This window comes from Poromitra crassiceps, assembly GCF_964638095.1.
Source record: "Poromitra crassiceps genome assembly, chromosome: 2".
NCBI classification, from domain to species: domain Eukaryota; kingdom Metazoa; phylum Chordata; class Actinopteri; order Beryciformes; family Melamphaidae; genus Poromitra; species Poromitra crassiceps.
In genome coordinates, this window is record NC_139624.1 from 35569618 (window position 1) to 35590031 (window position 20414).

General features: G+C 41.4%; 1 protein-coding gene across 1 annotated transcript; it reads left to right on the forward strand.

Moving 5' to 3' along the window:
• Positions 1-10566: 10566 nt before the first annotated feature.
• Positions 10567-20167, forward strand: pus7l (pseudouridine synthase 7 like). The gene is made up of 10 exons (XM_083657009.1): positions 10567-10722; positions 11187-12085; positions 12622-12781; positions 13207-13426; positions 14428-14526; positions 14743-14824; positions 15452-15617; positions 16089-16215; positions 17350-17403; positions 18799-20167. Exons 2-10 carry the CDS (start codon positions 11233-11235, stop codon positions 19180-19182), a joined length of 2145 nt encoding a protein of 714 aa, XP_083513135.1. The 5' UTR covers positions 10567-10722; positions 11187-11232; the 3' UTR covers positions 19183-20167.
• Positions 20168-20414: the final 247 nt, after the last annotated feature.

Genomic DNA, 20414 nt, shown 5'->3' on the forward strand with positions numbered 1-20414 from the left:
ATGTTGTGTCATGATGAATAAACGTCAGTGACTGTTGCGAGTGAAGTAGAGGTCCAAGTAGAGGTGAAGTAGAGGTCCAGTAGTAGTTGGCGTCCATTTTGTTTACTCCCTGTGTTTCATTTGGTTTGCCCCAGTCACTATACAGTATATGTCTCCCCATGTTTCATTGTAGCAGGTCAGTTTGTTCAGTTAATACCTGTTACTTTGCTCTATTTCATTATAGTTCTGTTTTGTTGACCTCTTTTATTTACCTAGGCATTATATTTTTCGTTTGTCAAACTTTCATTCTTTGGGTAAATAAAAAACCCTGATTTAATGGAAAACACCTGTGTCCTCGGTTGCTTTGCAAATCCTGTGTTGGATACAGGTGAGTATATTTCTTGTTATTGTGCTGTTGGATTTGAGTTTTCAGGTGGCTGTAAATCCTGTTGAGATGCAGGTGAGCGTACGTCTTAGTTATTATTCTGGCCTTAATTGTGCGTATGTGCGCTGTGAGGGGGGCCCATTATGCATCCAGGCCCAGGGGCCCGTCATAATCCGCCTATGGTTACGCACCTTGCGTCACTCGTCACTGCCTCTGGGTTGGGTTGCCAGGTACCACGACACATACAGTATCCTACAAATCGGGAGATTAGCGAGAGAAATTACCAATCGGGAGCATAGCAGGAGAAAGGGTTAAAAATCGGGAGACTCCTGCGTAAATCTGGAGTGTTGGCAGGTACTGTATGCCCCTAACCTCTACAAATATTAATGTTTTAGCCTACATTAAGAATAGACCACAAAGTAGTTAAATGAATGTAGCCTTCTTTTTGTTAATAAACATGACCAACACAATACAGCAGTAAAAACAATATAGGCTAGCATATGTGAGGAAGTGTAACTGTAATTATTTGTCATTGGAGGGTTTGTTTATTTCCATGAACAGAGTTTAAATACATAATCCTAAATAAGATACATTAGCATGAACAACAGTATTGATAGAGAAAAATCCTTACGATTATCATATTGACTTCAACCATATCACTCAGTCTCGGCCCTATATATTTTTTTTTTGTATAGCCCCCTTGGACAAAATTCACCAGCCATCTCTACAGATAACTGTCTACAAAGTCTGTAAACCGTCAGTCAATTGAGCTAGAAAGACTGCCTGCAAGTTATGCTAAACAAACAACATAATTGATAAGTAAGGAGATCTGTTCAGGCAGAATTATTCATAACTACACAAGTGTCACAGCTTACATGTAGCATATTATGTGTGTCATTAACGCACAATTCAAGACAAAATTCACTGGCCATCTGCTCGTTTAGGGAGTATGGCGAGTGCCATACCTTGCCATAATCCCACTTCCCCTTCTTCTCAGAGCACTGTGGTCTTCTTCTCAGAGCACTGTGGTCTTCTTCTCAGAGCACTGTGGTCTTCTTCTCAGAGCACGGTGGTCTTCTTCTCAGAGCACTGTGGTCTTCTTCTCAGAGCACTGTGGTCTTCTTCTCAGAGCACTGTGGTCTTCTTCTCAGAGCACTGTGGTCTTCTTCTCAGAGCACGGTGGTCTTCTTCTCAGAGCACTGTGGTCTTCTTCTCAGAGCACTGTGGTCTTCTTCTCAGAGCACGGTGGTCTTCGTCAGGCTGTAGGGCCTCCTCTGAAGATGTACTTTGTTAACTGATTAAGTATACCTGTACATTACTTCTTTATTAAATTCTTCTGAATCCTCTCTGGACTTCCCCACAACTGTGCAGCAATCTCTGACACAAGGGACAATTGTTGCCAAAAAACTAATCTTGAAAGAATGGAAGTCTTCTACTTCGCCTTCTTTTCAATTGTGGCTGACGGATATGACCTCTGTTATACGGATGGAGAGGCTTAGGTGCCTGAGGACCGACTCACTAAAGACATTCTTTGCCATTTGGGACCTGTTTCTAGCCTACCTTGTTGAGGTTGAGGGAGACGGATGATTCACCAGACTGGTTCCCCACAGACCCCCTGTGTGGGATCCCGAGCACAATACTGTACCTCTTATAAGCATATAAGCACCTTACACGACTGGTAGCACTGAATGTTGATCATCATTTGTTTCTGTTTGTTTGTTTGTTTATTTGTTTTTTCTTTCGTTTTGCTTTTCTGAGCCTGTTTGTCTTGTTCATGTGTTGTTCCGAAAAACTGGGGAAAAAAAATCCAGTTGCTGTCGCACCAGATTCAGGTTTAGGGGAGCCTGGTTACAAAAGGAAAAAGGAGGCCATGCCCACACACCGGCAGTTCGGTGAGAAATATCTTTTGTATGGATTTACATCTGTATATTACACTAAAAGTTATAGAACACATTTAGGAGCATCATCAACAGGCATGAGTGAGGGGGTATTATTGGCATGGCAAAACAGCTCAAGGGGTACATAAGACAAAAAAGGTTGGGAACCACTGCCCTCCAGTAGCCTACTACTAATTAGCCTTTCTGATGCTATTGCACTGGTAGCCACAGTGGGAAGTGGTACAGTACTTGGAAAATGTGATTTGGTACATAGTGGCTACTTGGTCTGAAAAGTTTAGGAACCTCTGTCTTAAGTTATCATGGATGCAGTGGTGAACTTTCACTTTATTACGACGGGTAAGGAAGGGTTGGTCATTTCACACATGCATTTGGTCCCTTTGCAGAGACTAGTGGATTTGAAAATGACTTTTTTTCTTCTTCAATAATGAGAGACTAGTAGAAAGGATAACAAGCTTTAATGAGACAACATATTAATTTTGGCGTATGACTCCATGATATGATGACGCTCTCCTGAGATGATGAGAGGGCGTCGTCAGTGAAGAATAGGATAGGAAATCCCCCATAGGGAATTCTTCTATCAGGAGTCATGACCGATGGTGGTGTCAGGGGAGGAGGTGGGGCAAAACAACTGCTTCAGCGATGATGATCAGCAACTGAGAATGACACATACACAGCACATAGCAAACAGAGTAAACATGGACCCTGATATACTACGCTGATTAGGTGATTGGGATCAGCTGGAGAGGAATACCTTGGGCTGATTGGTTATTGCCACATGAGTGGTAAACTGTGAATGGGTGAGGGGACAGCATCAGAGAAAGGGGGCGAGCCTAACAATGAATAGGTTATACGACCTCAAAGAAAGGGGGCGTGCACTGTGATATGACGAGATTGGGCGTTGCTGTTAAGTAGTCTTCATTATTGAAAATAGTCTAAGACTTCATTTCTTCAATTTTTTTTAACAATACACAAACAAAACAAACAAACAAGCTCAGTCACAGGAAAAAATAAATAAATAATATACAGTACATAGAATATTATCGATGCTCAATATTGCAACATGGTGCCACCAGCTCCGCAAGATGCTTATATGCTTATAAATGGTAAATGGTAAATGGCCTGCATTTATATAGCGCTTTTATCCAAAGCGCTTTACAATCAGTAGGTACATTCACCCATTCATACACCGATGGCGGCAGGCTACCACGCAGGGTGCTGGCACACCATCAGGAACAATTTGGGGTTCAGTATCTTGCCCAAGGACACTTCGACATGCAGACTGGAGGAGGCGGGAATCGAACCACCGACCTCTTTTATCCAAAGCGATTAGTGGACGACCCGCTCTACCTCCTGAGCTACAGCCGGCCCCTGCTTGTAAGGGACATTGTGCATGGGAACCCACGCAAGGGGTCCATAAAAAAACAGCCATGCAAGTCACCCGTCGCCCCTAACCTCATCAAGGTAAGCTAGAAACGGGTCCCAAATAGTTGTGAATTTTTTATATGAGTTGGTCCTCAGGAACCTAAGTTTCTCCATCCGTATGACAGAGGTCATGTCCGTCAACCACAATTGAAAAGAAGGTGAAGAGGGGGATTTCCATTCCTGCAGAATGAGTTTTTTGGCAACAGTTGTCCCCTGCATCAGAAACTGTTGCACAGCTGTAGGGAAGTTCAGAGAGGACTCGGAGCAGCCAAAGATGGCGAGTTATGACTCCGGCTGAAGGGTTATTTTTACGCTTTAGAGTACCAATCAAATATTTTGGCCGAGAATGCCGTTAGTAAGGGGCAGAACCAGAAGGCATGAGATAATGTGCCCTCCGAAACTTGACACCTGTCACACGGTGGCGAGACAGAAGGGAAGATCTTGTTTAATTTATGCTTGGAGTAGTGAAGACGGTGAGCGACTTTAAATTGGATCAGCTGGTGTCTGCTATTAACTGAGCAGAGTTGTATCACAGACAAACTCCTTTCCCATATAATGTCAGATAAATCAATACCAAGTTCCCCCTGCCACTCCTCTCTGATCCTCTCAGTAGAGGCCATCGTGCAATTGTCAAACAGACATACAAACCTAGAGATGAGATGTTTGGAGTGAGGAGGGCTCAGCAAAACATCAAAAGAAGCATGTTCATTTGGGAGCGCTTCAAAGGGATTTGAAAAGGACTTGATGCTATTATTAGGGCTGCACGATAAATCGCATTTTCACCGCAAAGACGGCCTGAAACGCAATGAATAACAAAAATAATTTTATTTCATGCATTCTCACAGCATCTGATCCTTTTGTCTTGTGTTGTAAATCTAGTGTAAATCCAATCCTTTCCCTTGCAGCGGTGGCTCCGCCCCTCCGCCAAAGCCCAAACACGCTGTGTGTAGTTTCAGCTTGAGTCGGTAACAGAGAGCCATGCGTAGGCGTAGGCTATTCAATGTTTGGGGTCTATGTTCGCAGTATTAAAGCAGAAAGACACAGGAACTGTATACTTCAATACTTGTTTATTTATCACAAGTCATATCGTCATTGCAATATTGAACAATGTTATCGCATATTGCAGATTCTCCTCATATCGTGCAGGCCATGATAGGAGTTGTTAAAAGAAACGATTATTAATGCTGTGCAGCTTTGTAAACATACGAACACACATAATATAGTATGCATAAGGGTAACATAAGGGTAAGATAATCACTTGACTCAACCAACAACAAAAATACAAGCACAACTAGCCTCAGTAACATCACAAGGGGAAGATTCCAAAAGGATTTGAGTCAGTAGACTCAAAACCTTTAATTCTACTACTACTAATCTTAATCCTGAAAATAGAAATCATCTTAATCTTAAACCTCAATTTCTTATAATCAAACCTAATGTTATCAAACGAATTTAGTTTAAAAAAGGCAACTGAGATATTTTTAACAAAGCTATAGAAGTAAAAATGTCTTCCCCTAGCCAAGACAGATTTAAAGTTTGAGATTTACGATCTCCCTAACACAGTGTGTCTGTGTGTGTGTGTGTGTGTCTGTGTGTGTGTGTCTCGCAGGGGGGGGGGGGGGGGGGGGGGGGTTGCAGTCGTTTTCCTATTGATTCTCATGCATTTTTTACATTTTTCAACACATTTTCAGTAGTTTTGATTAGGCCCAAGCCCACAAAACATCCCAACACTGATAGGTGGCACATGCTGTGCAGTCTGTCTGTGAAATGCTGTATGAAATGATGCCACAATAAGAGTTTGAGTTTAGGTTTACTATAAGCTCTTTGTGACCTTTGGGTTGGTTAGGTTATCAGCTGTTCATTATCTGCAGTGGATGACCATTGGTGCAGCATCAGGAAACTCTGCCTGTTTGGCGTTGTGAGGAAGCTGAGGACGCCGCCTGGCTCCTGGGGAACACAGTGGTCAGGCCAGCTCAGGTACTGGTAGTGCCAAATGATACGGCTCACATTTGACTGGGATAGAGTTCAACAAAACACACACACACACACACACACACGCACACACACACACACACACACACACACACACACACACACATACAAATGAAAACTCATCAATAAAATATAGCCATACAGGTAAAAAAAATGTGCAGCTTTATCTCAGCTACAGTAAGTCAGAGGTTGGTGTCTGGAGGTTACCTCGATCAGAGGAGCGATTTCCAGGACTTGGACTTTGTAATCTGTAGCATCTCCGACACGGAGGTCACCACAAGACCCAACTGTTTTGGTGCCTGGCGTATGGCACACATTTATTCTGATAAGAATTTGTCCAGAGTTCCATGGCTGTATTGTAGCTTTGAGAGATAAAAGTGAAACTATGATCACAACAAACATTCTCTACGACTTTTGACTATAATTTCAAAAGTGAGACTTCCCAGATAGCAACCACAGGGACCATACCCTATAGCAACCACAGGAACCATACCAGATAGCAAGATAGAGAACTGAAGGCAATAGCCTCAGCAAAAGTTGATAAAAACAGGAAGCATGCCCAGACGCTGACTCAGTAGAAAATAATGTTTATTGATAAGATATAAGAAAATAAGAAAATAGATTCACATTCTGCAATCAAATTAAACAAAGATGACTTGTGTCGAGATCCAAGATGGCAATGGCCGAAATGCCATATGTGAGGCATCAAAAAACAGAAGTCCACAGACCAATGGGTCACCCCCTGCAGGCCATTCGAAAGAATGCGGGTTTATGTGCACTTCCGCATTGGATTCAATTTTGACAGAGCTACCCCCTTGTATGCAACACATTTATATGTGAATGGTTTACACTTTAGATTAGGGGATGCAGAAAGCCTTGTAAATTAATTGTAAATGATAACACATCATTTATAACAGCTGAGGAACACTTCATTTACTACAAGTTTATAGATGACTTACAACACATTTGTGATATGTTAACATAGCATTTATTAATCATCTACAAATGTATATTCATGTTTTGTAAATGATTAGTTCATCATTAACTAAAGGCTTATAAATGACTTACGACTGAACGTTATTATTACCCAAAAGTACACAAGGACACATGTTTAGGTTTGTTTATTTATAGGCTACTTAATTTAGGCCTATATGTCATTATTGAGAGAGAGAGCGAGAGAGAGAGAGAGAGAGAGAGAGAGAGAGAGAGAGAGAGAGAGAGAGAGAGAGATTTAGGTCCCCCCAGTGATTCTCAACCTTTTTCATATCAAGGGCCCCTAACTTAGTCCACCTCAGGGCCGCTTTGATGAGATTTTGTCTCTCAAACCAAAATCAGAATGTTTCTGATATGAATTTGTCCAGAGTTCCATGACTGTATTGTAGCTTTGAGAGATAAAAGTGAAACTATGATCACAACAAACATTCTCTACGACTTTCAACTATAATTTCAAAAGTGAGACTTCCCAGATAGCAACCACAGGGACCATACCCTATAGCAACCACAGGAACCATACCAGATAGCAACCACAGGGAGAACTGAAGGCAATAGCCTCAGCAAAAGTTCATAAAAACAGGAAGCATGCCCAGACGCTGACTCAGTAGAAAATAATGTTTATTGATAAGATATAAAAAAAAATAAGAAAATAGATTCACATTCTGCAATCAAATTAAACAAAGATGACTTGTGTGAGGACATGAGGACATGAAACATTTGATCATGGCTCATGAAATCATAACATTTCACCTTTTTGCCAACTACAGTAGGTCGCTGCTAGATGATGTCACTAGCTAGGTTGACTGTACAGTACAGTAGCCTACAGTAGAGTACAGGCTAGTTAAGTGTTGGTAGAAAGGATTTTGAATTCTAACAAGCTCACAGGTATCTACAAATGATGTAACACATTTATGTGTGATGGATTGTTTACACTTTAGATCAGGGGATACAGAAAGCCTCATAAGTGACTTGCAATTGATTTACACATCATTTATTACAGTTGAGGAAGACTTTGTAGTTTGTGCTGCAGTGCTTCTAAGTGCTGACTGCTTCTGTTGGCCTGGGGAGGAGCTTCACTAACAGGTCATAGCTGGTACAGTATTCTCTATCCTAGACTGAGTAGATGCCCTCCTCTCTCACCACAAGAAGAGAGGCATCTTACCACGGAGTCATTACACCAAAGAATGAGTTGCCATGCCAAAGAATTAGTTGCCATGCCATTTGTGAATAAAGCTTGCTTGTCAAATTTTACCCACTGGTCTCTCATGATTGAAATGGTACAGTAACACTGATCATAGTTGTTTTGAGGCTTTTAACAGGCTACCTTACAAGTAATTAATGATACATCAACAAATGATATGCAGTTCATATAGTAATGATTTGCTCATCATTTGTTCATGATTAACAAATGTGTATAGTGACGAAACAGAACAGATAGTTGAAATATAAAAACTGAATGACTTACAAGTGATTCATAATTATCGACTAGCTTATACATCATTTACTAATGATTTGCTCATCATTTGTTCATGATTAACAAAGAGACATTGTTGGAATAAAAAAACTTTGAATGACTTACAAGTGATCCATAATATAGTGACTAATCACTTATTAATCATTTACTAATAATTTATGTATGATCATTTCATGATTTAATAAAGTTTAGAATAGAGTTGTCTCCAACTCTATTCGCCGTTTTCATTAATGATTTGGCCAGAGAGATAAAGCAACTGGGGAAAGGGGTATTATGTGATCAGGTAATTGTAAACATCCTTCTTTATGCGGACGATATTATTTTGCTCTCAGAAAGGGAAGAAGATTTACAAATGATGCTGATATGTGTTAATGAGTGGTGTAAGAAATGGAGACTGTGTATTAATCAAAAGAAATCACAAGTAATGCACTTTAGAAGTCCAGGGAAAGAGAGAAGTTGTTTTCAGTTCTGTATTGGTGACAAACAACTCGAGTTTACAGATAAGTATAAATACCTTGGTTTGTTTTTTGATGAATACATGTCGTTTTTCCATGGTGTTTCTGTTCTAGCAGACTCAGCAAGCAGGGCACTGGGAGGTATTATTGGTAAGACTAAAATGTTGAGAGATATGGGCTACTCTACTTATTCGAAATTGTATCAAACCTGTGTATGTCCTGTCTTAGATTATGTTTCGGGGGTTTGGGGTTTCAAAAGGTTTCAGTTGAATGAACGAGTTCAGAATCGAGCAATCAGATTCTATCTGGGACTTCATAAATATGCCCCCATTTTGGCAGCTAATGGAGATATGGGGTGGGACTCCTGTGAAATTAGGTGGAAGGCCAGTATGGTGGGTCTTTGGAACAGGCTGCTGGGTTTACCACCCAACAGGGTGGCTAGCCATATTTTCTTTTGGGATTTGTTTGTTGATGGGGAATGGGTCTCTGAACTGTATGACTTACTACAGGAATGTGGTCTGGAAGACCATTATTTCCAATGAAAAACTGTGAATGTGGAGGAGTTTAAAAATCGAATCCGGGTTAAATGTCTACAATCCTGGGCTGAAGAAATTTGGCAAAAGCCAAAATTAAGAACATATTGTTTATTTAAAAAAGATTATAAATGTGAAAAATATGTTTTGTATAATTTGTCAAAAAGTCAGAGATCACTCTGTGCACAGATAAGATGTGGCATCCTACCATTACATATTGAAACAGGAAGATACAGAGGGGTAGCTGAGGAGGATAGAATATGTGAATATTGTGAGTTGAATGAGGTGGAAAATGAAATTCATTTCATTTTATATTGTCCTTTGTATCATGACTTGAGAGAAACAATGTTTAAAAGAGTCCATACTCCTGAGCTAAATATGATAGATAGTGAGAACGGAGTAATACTCGAATTTCTTTTTGATAATATTTTTGCATTCTCTGAATTTCTTTCTAAAGCATGGGACAGGAGGAGAAGGTTGACGTATAACTGATAAAGTAGAGTTTATTTTCTATTTATTTTTTCATTTTATTTTCGTATTCAGTGCAGGTATGTATGAATGTATATGTATGTATATGTATAGGCATATTATGTCTGCATGTATACTCTCTAATTTGGGCTGCACTGAAAGCTTCTGGTTGGGTAACATACCAGAATGTTATGTTTTGTTAAATATTGAATGTTGATGTGTCTGATAATCCCATGTGGGATGGGTCATGTAATTGTCCTGACACGAAAATAAAATATTCATTCATTCAAAAATATTCATTCATTCATATAGATGACTTACAACACATTTGTGATATGTTTACATAACACATATTAATCATCTATGTATATTAATGTTTTGTAAATGATTAGTTCATCATTAACTAATAGCTTATAAATGACTTACTACTGAACGTTATTATAAAGTGTTACCGATTTTTTTTTGCCCACCCCTGGTCTAGACTGATAAATTCTGTGTTTCCAAGTCTCAAGTTTCCTGACCCAAGGGCCAAGTAGACTGTCATGTTATGCTATGTAAACTATGTTAGGTGGTACCCTAGTTTTGCTTTATTTTCTCAAGAAGAAAAAAATATTTGATGCATTCTTCAATTTTATATGTAGCCTATTTAGTAGGCTACATTTTCAGAAAATGTTTTTTATTAGTACTATATTAGTTGTATGTTACTATTCAACAAACAATGTATAACACTGGTCTGGATAATGTGGGCTTGTGTCTGTACTGTGATCTGTACTGGTGTTTACTACTAGAGTTCTCAAAAAATCACTGCAATCACGCCAGATGTGTGCGCGGCCCCTTTAAGAAACGCACTCGGCTGGGTCACGTGATGCGGAAGTACACAGACTTGTTTTCTGCTTTAGCGTGGTTTTGTTTACATGTTGCGTGTGTGTGTATCACCTGCTAAATACCTGATAAGTAGACCAATTCCATTAATATTATGTTATAACAAAGTCATATTGGTATTTCGGAGACAGACATAGGCCTTATTTGTTTTGTTTGCGCTCGTGCAGCTTGAGGTTCCTCTATCATGAAAGTCGAGATAACGGTGTAATCATGGACATTGATTCATCCAGCAGCATATGAGGTATTTGCATTTAATTAACGCTACATTCTGATTGATAGTAGAGACTATCAACACCCCACTGTCTTCAGTAATAGATAACGTAACGTAGCGTTCGGGGGAGGGGGAGAGACTGGTTGCGCTATTGTCAAACAAGGATCAAAACAGTGTGGGTGCTCTTGCAAAACGGGGGCAAAGCCCTGAAGAATCCTGGTCCGTGGTCGAAACATGTTGTCTTTTTTTTTATTAATATAATGTAGCCACTACAATAAAACAATTTTAAATATCTCCTTCAATCAATCAATCAATTTTATATATAGCGCCAATTTTATATTTATATAGCGCCAAATCATAACAAGAGTTAGCGGTGTTAGCGGTAGGCATCCATATATATTTGGAGTTCCTCGATTGTCTTTTTGTTTGTAGCAGTATGAGATGTTTAACATGTTATCCCTGTGTCTGTTTTTTTGTTTTTTGTTTTTTTGCAGTGGCATGAGACCAGTCTGAAGTAGAAACCCCCAGGGAATTCAGTCGATGGACCAAGTGAGGATGAAGGAGGGCTGTGATGCTGTGAGCATCCCTGTATGCTTCATATCAAACCATGAAGGTTTTCGTGGGAGCATCAAAAACTTCACCAGGGACTTTGTTGTGACGGAGATAGACATCAGTGGACAGCTAGTCAATAAACGGACAGACAGACAGGCTCCTCACATGCCAGATCAGGCCAGCAGTCGTGGAAACAGGAGTGAAGCCACTACAGGGTTTAAACAAGACACTTCTTCTCTCCCAGTTTCACAGGCTACACATACCTCGGCTGACTGTAAGGTGGACAACACCGTACCTAGTCTGGATAGCTTTGACCTGAGTGTGATTTTAGGCCAGTCAGTCAGCGAGGAGCTTGAGCACTTTGTGGTAAGTCTCAAAGACGAATCGGGCATGGATGAGGATGAGGATGAGGGGCAGAAGCCGGCCGGGCGAGAGCTGACGCTAGGATCCTTCCCCGACAGACACCAGAGAGCCAACGTCCACCGGGCCGTCCGCCACCGCTTCCCCTTCCTCATGACAGTCACCAATCAGCCTGAGATCCGGGTGAGAGAAGACCCAGACTACAGAGAGCTCTCCGGATTGGTCACAGCGGACGAGGCGGAGGACTTCTTCCGGTTTGTAGATGCCAAAGTGCCGGGCTCGTCCTACATGTTTGGAGCCGACGACAACAAGGATCACAGGACGGCCGTGCACCACTTCCTCGGCAGACGGTTCGGCAAACTGGTGGAGACGAAGAGCTTCAGCGAGCATGGTGGCACGGCTATCTCAGTGAGGCTGAGAGAGAAAGGCCGAGCCAGGAAGAGAGCCACCGAGGACTGTAAGGACGAAGAGGTTTACACCGGTGAGTCTCCTCTCTGTTCTTATCAACTGGTACTTTATTGATGTTTGTGTAGTTTACAGGTTTCCTCTATAACACTGTGAAGTCGGGAAAATAAATAAGAACAGAAATCAGAAAGTTTGTGATATTGGACAGAAAACCTGGGGAAAAGTTGTTCGTCACATTTCCCCCTTTCTGTGGTTTTAGACCTGTCACTGTTCAGCTATTGTATTTCTTGATGATTTCATCATAAATAAACTACAGGGTGATGTGGTGTAACTAATAGGAACTGGGCAAGATGACTCTCAGCATATATCATTGGCCAAAATCGAACACTAACCCAAACCTTCAAATTCATTCAAGATATTAAGGTTGTAGTAGGGAAATACGGAATTTTATAATTGAAATGATGTAGGAACTCTTTGATGTGATTCAGAGATGTGACACATACCCACATTTCTGTTATGGGACAGTAAAGATTTAAAGTGAAACAAAAATACAAAACAACCAGTCAAAGCTCTCATTCCCAACCTGTGTGACATGTGTCTGCTCCCCTGCAGCCTTCATCCTGTGTAAGGAGAACCTGGAGACTCTGGAGGCCATCAGCTACATGGCCGCAGCGCTGGGGATCCTGCCCTCTGATTTCACCTACGCTGGTATCAAGGACAAGAGAGCCATCACCTACCAGTCCATGGTGGTCAAGAAGGTCTCACCACAACGGTACTGCTGCTGCTCCTTTATAATGTACATTTGGTTGGACTGTGTTGCATTTGACATTTACAGTATGTCATTTAGCTCATGCTCTTATCCAAAATGATTTGCAGTCACACTGAAATAAAAAATGAACCACCATGATACCATACACCTATTTGACACTTTCAAAATCATTTCAATACCGGTTCTAGAACAGTAAACTTTTTTATACTTTTTTTTGTTTGTTGAATCAAAGTACATTTCATAGCACAATGTGATAAATAACTGTATTACAAGCCATCTGCATTTATAAATGGAGTAAAACCACGCTGAATTAAATTCCTCAGTCTTTCTTCCCTAGCTTTCAGTATCTTTTGGTACCAATAGGGATACTTTTTTCTATATTTAGGCCTGGCTGAATGCATTCGGTTGATGTTTTTGTGTGTCATCAGGCTGAGAGAGAAGACAGCGGAGTTCGAGAGGAGAGGGATGCGTCTGTCTCAGATCCGCTCCGTCAGCGAGCCTCTGAGGCTTGGCCGCCTGCAGGGGAACCACTTTGACCTTGTCGTCCGCGACCTGAGACCACACAGGGCTAGCAACACACACCTGGCTGGCCCAGACACACACACTCACCTGGCAGCACTGGTACAGCAAGCGGTGGAGAACGTCAAGGTCTTATTCTTATTTCAGCTGATGTATGTTTTCTCTGGGACAACCCAGGATTGCTTTCTTATCTTGCAACACAATTATGTTCACAATAGGGATGTAACGATAACCGGTTTTAATGATAACCATGACAAAAATTCCTTACGATAACCGTACCGTTTCAAATTTTCATTATCATTAAAATCGTGGTACCGTGATTACCGTGGTACCCTGATTACTGTGCTTTGAAAAACATGGTAAATACTGTCCATCATCAACCAAAGTTGGCAACAGTCTCCCAGATGCAAATGTGCAGCCTTGGAGAAATGATTTCAGTGAGTGTATCAATCCTTTTTGGGTCTGAGTTTTCAATATAAAACGTTGTAAAATGATTTCAGTACTTTTTGAACATTTTCAGCAATTATTTACAAATACCGTGATAATACGATAACCATGATCATTTTGGTCACGATAATCGTGATGTGAAATTTTCATATCGTTACATCTCTACTTCACAACCAAGCATATTAGCACAATGTATAATGTTGTTGTATGTTGTATCTTGTCCAAAACTAGAGATTGATGGTGTCAATTTTTTAGCGGCGAGCCACCACGAATGAACTTCATTTGAATAATGTCCTCAACTTCATGTGTAGGAGTCACACAGGCATGGATTAGAGTCACAGATGGATTAGGCTAAAATTTGTCTTTAATAGAGATTTCCACCAAATGGGATATTTTAGTGTAGTACTAGGCTTAATCTGTGTTATGGATCAGCCCAGTGGGGATGAGTTGTATGAATATCTGAATGCCAAAACATGCTTGGAAAAATAATCATTAACTTAAGTTCATCAGATCACAATCTCTAAAATGTAGGTGAAGCGAGTTAGTAAGTGTTGTCATTTGTCAACCAAATGATCTGCTATCGTTCACAAAGTCCCATTTGTGTTTATTTTGCGGTCGATTATTTTGAAAGAGTAGGCGTCACTTTTTGAAACGGTGGGTTCCTTGGTTGTTGTTCCTTGCAGGCCAGAGGCTTCGTGAACTACTACGGACCACAGAGGTTTGGCAGCGCGCAGAGCGTTCAATCTGACCGAGTCGGACTGGCTCTACTCAAAGAAGACATGGTAGGTTTTACAGACATTTACCAAAACACAGGATCTGCTATCTTGTACTGTGAAACTCGGGTGAGCAGCCACTGGACATCGCTCACTGCACTCGGCCTGCAACACCTCCACTAACCCTCAGCAGTAAATTGCACCATCCCACAAACAGTAAACCCTGTTGATAGCCTATTGCAGGAACTAAGCTGTTGTTGATGTGTATTGCTGTGTGTGAATCAGGGGAGTGCCGTGCGTCTGTTCTTCACCCCAGAGGAAGGGGATGATCCTCAGAGCCAGGCCAAGAGACACTTCCTCCAAACAGGTGAGAACTGACATAACATGGATAGTTTGCTGTATTGTTGATTACAATCTCAATTCACCTCGGTTAACAGTGTAAATTGAAGAGCTGTGGTCCCTGTGGCTATATGCTTTCCCTGGCTAAAAAGAAATGATGTTAATGTCCCTTCCCAGGACATTTTAAATATATACCTATATAAAATCATAGCCCATTGTAGATTAAGAATCGTAACAAACAATGTGTCCAGCACTGTGACATCTTTTTCCTTGGATTTTCTGTTGATGAAGTTTCTGTAGGTGGCGCTCTTTCCTTTGTCATGGTGGCTATCGCTGCTCATGTTAACCACCCAGTCCTTGTGCTTATTCCAAATAAACCACTGTTGCTGCTGTTGGAAATGTAAAACACATCACCTCCCCAGTCTTCCACCAGAGGATTTTTCCTAGAAAGTCCTACGTGTTTAGAACGGCAAATCAATTATAAAAGCTTTTATGACCTGGGTATAGGTTGAATCACTGTTTTATTATAACAGTAATGATCGATAGAAGAGAAGCAAAGTGGACTTTTTCATACAGTATACAACGTAGAAGATTATTACAAGTTTTTCATTCTCTTTTTTCACATTTTCCTGTCTCTTCTGGTACTCCAACCTAGACAACGCCAAGGAGAGCCTGGTGTTGATGCCCATGTCCAAGGCCAGGGAGCGGTTGATGCTGCGTGCGCTGCACCGCTACGGGACAGGGTCGGACGGCTGCGCCCGTGCCTGGCTCAGCCTGCCCCATGGCATGAGAGTCTTCTACCCACACGCCTACTGTAGCAGGTTAGCTGCACTAACGCATCCTGACATGTTTTTGATTTGTTTGTTTGTTTTTCGAATGGGAGGTTTGCTGAAAACTCTTTTTCAGCAATGTCCTTCAATGCCTTCAACCCAGCAACCTTCCTGTCATAAACCTGCTTTCCTGACCTCTCCAATTCATAAACCAAGTCATCTTTAATGTGCGTTTATCCACTTTGTTTGCTTTAGTTTTTACAAGGATCAGACTTTATTATGAAAGGCTGTCATACAATAATTCAGAGTCAGGTTAGGAAATTAACACCAGCTGCCAGCCAAGTACTTTGGTTGTAAGTTTGAATATTCTATTAACCAATAACCAACCAAAAGTCAAGTTAGCTGAAATTATATTGGAATTACCAGACACTTTTTTCTGTTGACAATATAGTTTGTTTCTTGCCTCGTTTATAATCCTGTGATAGTGATAAGTGTGATGATCTGTATGTTTGTGGCTGTCAGAGTGTGGAACGAGGCAGTGGCACACAGATTGTCTACTCTGGGCCACAGAGCCAGGCAAGGAGACCTGGTGTGGAGGCAGGCAGGGCAAAACAAACCAGAGAGCACCGGGGAATCCAGCTTGCCTCAGGTAAGATAAGACACAATCTAGAAGAACATGGTTGCACACTGCTTACATTTGTTGTGACATTCATTTTATGCACTGACATTTCAGCTGCAGTGTGAAAAGCACTATGGTATGGTGTGAAAAGCAAATGCCATGCAGTTATCATATGTGCACCTCACATCACATTGTTGAATTAGGTCCACCTTGCGCGCCAGCCGTAGTAACATTTTGTGGGCGTTCCCACACAGACCGACTGTATCTATAGAATCAACTGACGTGCCAATCACCTGCATTTTCACTTTTAGTTTTACCATTGCTACCCGAAAACGGTCCCAAACAGTCTGTTCATTGCTGTAACTAGCATGTTGTGTATTGATATGTACAAGCTGTCACTCCTCTACCATTTGCTGTTGAACTGCGGCGTAAACACTGAAAACGACATTTAAATTATATTTGGATTTAGGGCATTTAGCAGGCAGGAATTCAGTGTTTTGCTCAAGGACACTTCAGAACTTCACATGGTTGTTCAGCACATTGGCCTGACAGGACAGTCTCTCTACCCATTAGGCCTGTTGATTTACTGAGATCAAATCAAAACATTTCATACAGATGTAAACTCAATGTGCTGCACTTTAAACATGAAGATATTAACGTGCATCATTTAGACATGTATATTATTAACACACTCTCTCTCACACAGTATTAACGTGCATAATTTAGACATGTATATTAACACACTCTACCATCTCAGTGGCCTTGTGGTCTGAGTGTCCGCCCTGAGACTGGGAGGTTGTGAGTTCGATTCCCGGTCGAGTCATACCAAAGACTATAAAAATGGGACCCATTGCCTCCCTGCTTGGCACTCAGCATCAAAGGGTCGGAATTGGGGGGTTAGATCACCATAATCCCGAGCGCGGCGCTGCTGCCGCTCACCGCTCCCCCAGGGGATGGGTCAAATGCGGAGAACAAATTTCACACTTTGTGTGACAATCAGTGGGACTTTACCTTACTTTACTCTCTCACACACAGTATTAACGTGCATCATTTACATGTATATTAACACACACTCACACTCTTAACCACATGCCTGAGACAAAGGAAGGTCTTAGCCTGCCTTTAATTGAGAGACAGATCTCAGATGGTTCTTTACTTTTCTAGATCCATGTGGTGACGGGCCAAGAAGAACAAGAGGGAGTCTACACACTTGGACAGGTATGCACTACAGAGAAGTACTACTACTGCTGTTATTATTAGTATTACTATTACTATTACTACTGCTTCTGCTACTACTATTAGTGCCACCACTACTGCTGCTATTATTACAACTATAGTACTGTACAACAAATCTAACTAAAGGGAGAAATATTGTGATACTGCAGCCTATGATTGACAGATTGACTATGATCTCCATTAGCTAATAAAACAATGGTAAGTCACATGAGCCAGGAAGCTGCTGCGGCATTGGTTTCTCTGAAACATCTGGCCACACCCCAGTCAGTGATGACAATCAAGGTATTTTGTCATTGATGATGTCAAACACCTGCTTTGAGTTGTCTGCATCTGCACTGTGTGATTTAGTGTTGATTTACTTTTCATCATCTTCAAAATGGTCACAGTTCATTAGGGACTTGAACATACAACCTTGTGGTCCAAAGACCTGTGCGGTGTGCTGTAGTGGGGAAACAAACCAAAGGGACAAGTGATTGGTCGTACAAAACTGCCTCGTCAATCCGCTGCAATGAATTCATAATTGACAGTATCTGTTGCGATGGCGTGCAATAATCATAAATGTACACAATGATCATAGGTTTCCATGTCATACGCGTATATATTAAGTGCATCTCTTTCCTACATTGTCTCTGCTAATGTAGCATCCACTTACTGCCACAGACACAGAGTGACCACATCTATCATTGAGAGAAAAAAACAGCTTTGGCTGAGCACCCCATCACCATCGTAAGCAACAATGAATCATACAATGGGCGGTAATATTGATGCCCTACCTCAGGGCTTTTCAAAGTCTGAGACTGTGGGCCTCCCCCCAGACAAAGCTGGGAGAAAGGAGCCCCCCTCGCTCAATTCCTGGATGCCTATGGGATCATGATTATGTTATTTGATCCTATAGACAGACACTCAACAATTGAGCCAAGATAGCTTGATATTGCTGTTTTACATACTTTTGAATACACAAAATACATAAAAAGGGTCTGTCTGAAGGCATTTGTTTGTTTCTGACTCTGGGAAAGTTGGAAAAACTGTCAAATTCCCCCAAACGACGATCTCTGAAAGATCTCTTTAACCAAATCACACATTTAGGCTATTCTATGAGATCTCCTTATAATTAAGGTAATAATGAATGTAACTATTTTTTCACTTCCATTCACTGAGCCTCCCCTGAAGCTGCTTTGAGCCCCCCTGGGAATGCCCGCCTCCCACTTTGAAAACTTCTGCCCTACCTTATGGTGCAGTGGTTTTGGTTCCTTTAGATGGGAATGACTCAGTCTTAGCTGGACAAAGTCTGTCACCAGTTCATTGTGGGACCCCTTTATGTATGTACTGTATGTATGTTTTTGATGAGCCCAAGTGTTTGTTTGTAATCTATTGCAGGTATTACTTCCCATGCCAGGCAACACTGTCAGGTACCCAGAGAACGCTTTGGGGACTTGGTACCAGGAGAGACTGGCCAGAGACGGACTGGAAAACTGCCGCTTTCGAGTTGGCGCCCTCAAACTCAACCTGCCTGGCTGCTACCGCCCCCTCCTGGCATTCCCACGCAACCTCAAACACCAGTTACAGAGCAGCACAACAGCTGGGGAGGGAGGAGAGGTTACGGGAGAAAGCAGTGGAGGGGGGTGGAAGGGGCAGCTGAATGGCATGGCATTAGAGATGAAGCAGGACCCGGACTCACTCACTCTCACCTTGAACTTTGACCTGGACACTTCCTGCTATGCCACCGTCTGCCTCAGAGAGATCATGAAGTGTGACCCCTAGTGGTCAGGTGCAAACAATTTTGCCATCATTTTCAAGAGTAGTAGACTATTCCTGTTGTATTTGTGTAAACTTAATACTGAATAATTACTTTTTTGTTTAGGGGCAATTTGAAACAACTCTTTTCTAACTCTGCAGTCACATTCTCTAAAGTCATCTGAGACATGCTTGTGAATTAGGGCTATAGATACATTCGATCACGTTACTTCCATTAACATGCGTGTGTGCGTGGGGGAAAATGGGAGGATTTCCCCCCCACGCAGACCCATTGACCACGCGTCTATGACGAGACACCACCTGAATGTATACTTACAAATACAAATAAACTTGACATGTAGGTTTACTGGCCCTGCAATAGTTGTGATAGTCTTGATAGTTGTGATTCAATTTGAATGCTAAGAATACTGTGGTCCTGTTTGAATTGGAGAGCATCATGCAGAAAGATTAACCCTGCCAGCACAAATGAAAGTGAACCAGTATGAAATATAGTTAGATGCCTTAATATCACACTTGATCATTGACTTGGCAAATGAAGTGTGAACAAAACAATGAAAAAGAAACATGCCATGTCACGGTGGTACAGTAAAAAAAAAAATTACTGACAAGATGGAATCAGCAGAAGCAGTTGTAGCATGGGGATGATCTGTTGAACACATCCTGAGTAAACAGTTCATTTCAGCTCTTTATACAGGGATGCAAACTAGTCACCTTTCGGTGACAGTCACCTTTTTCATCCCAAAATAGGACGCTTAAATGAATGATTTTTAGTGGTTTTGTGTCTGCCCTGGTAGATCTGTCACCTTTTTTCACTCTTCATGAGTTTGCATCTCTGTTTATAGGTGTGACCTCTGTAAAATTGTGTTACCAGCAGGTGGGCAAAATTCCTTGATTTGTGCCATGCCATGTATGAGACTTCTGGCTGTTTGGTTGATGTACTGTCCACTAACCACCATTAGGTGGAGTCAGCAAACCATGATTGTCAGACACAAACCACTGGTATTCCTATTGCCCAAACTGAAATAAAGTATAAAGTCATTGTTAAAATGTTGCCATTCTTATCCAACCTTTCAGAATATATCCCACCCATAATCTGTAAATAAATCCACGTCAGTTGATACTCAAGGGAAAAAAAGTTGCACAGTGAGAGAGATATTTAAAGGACAAATATAAAATCCCAGTATGATTATATTCATGGCGCTGGGAGGCTGTATTCAAATCTGTATGAGATTCAGCCA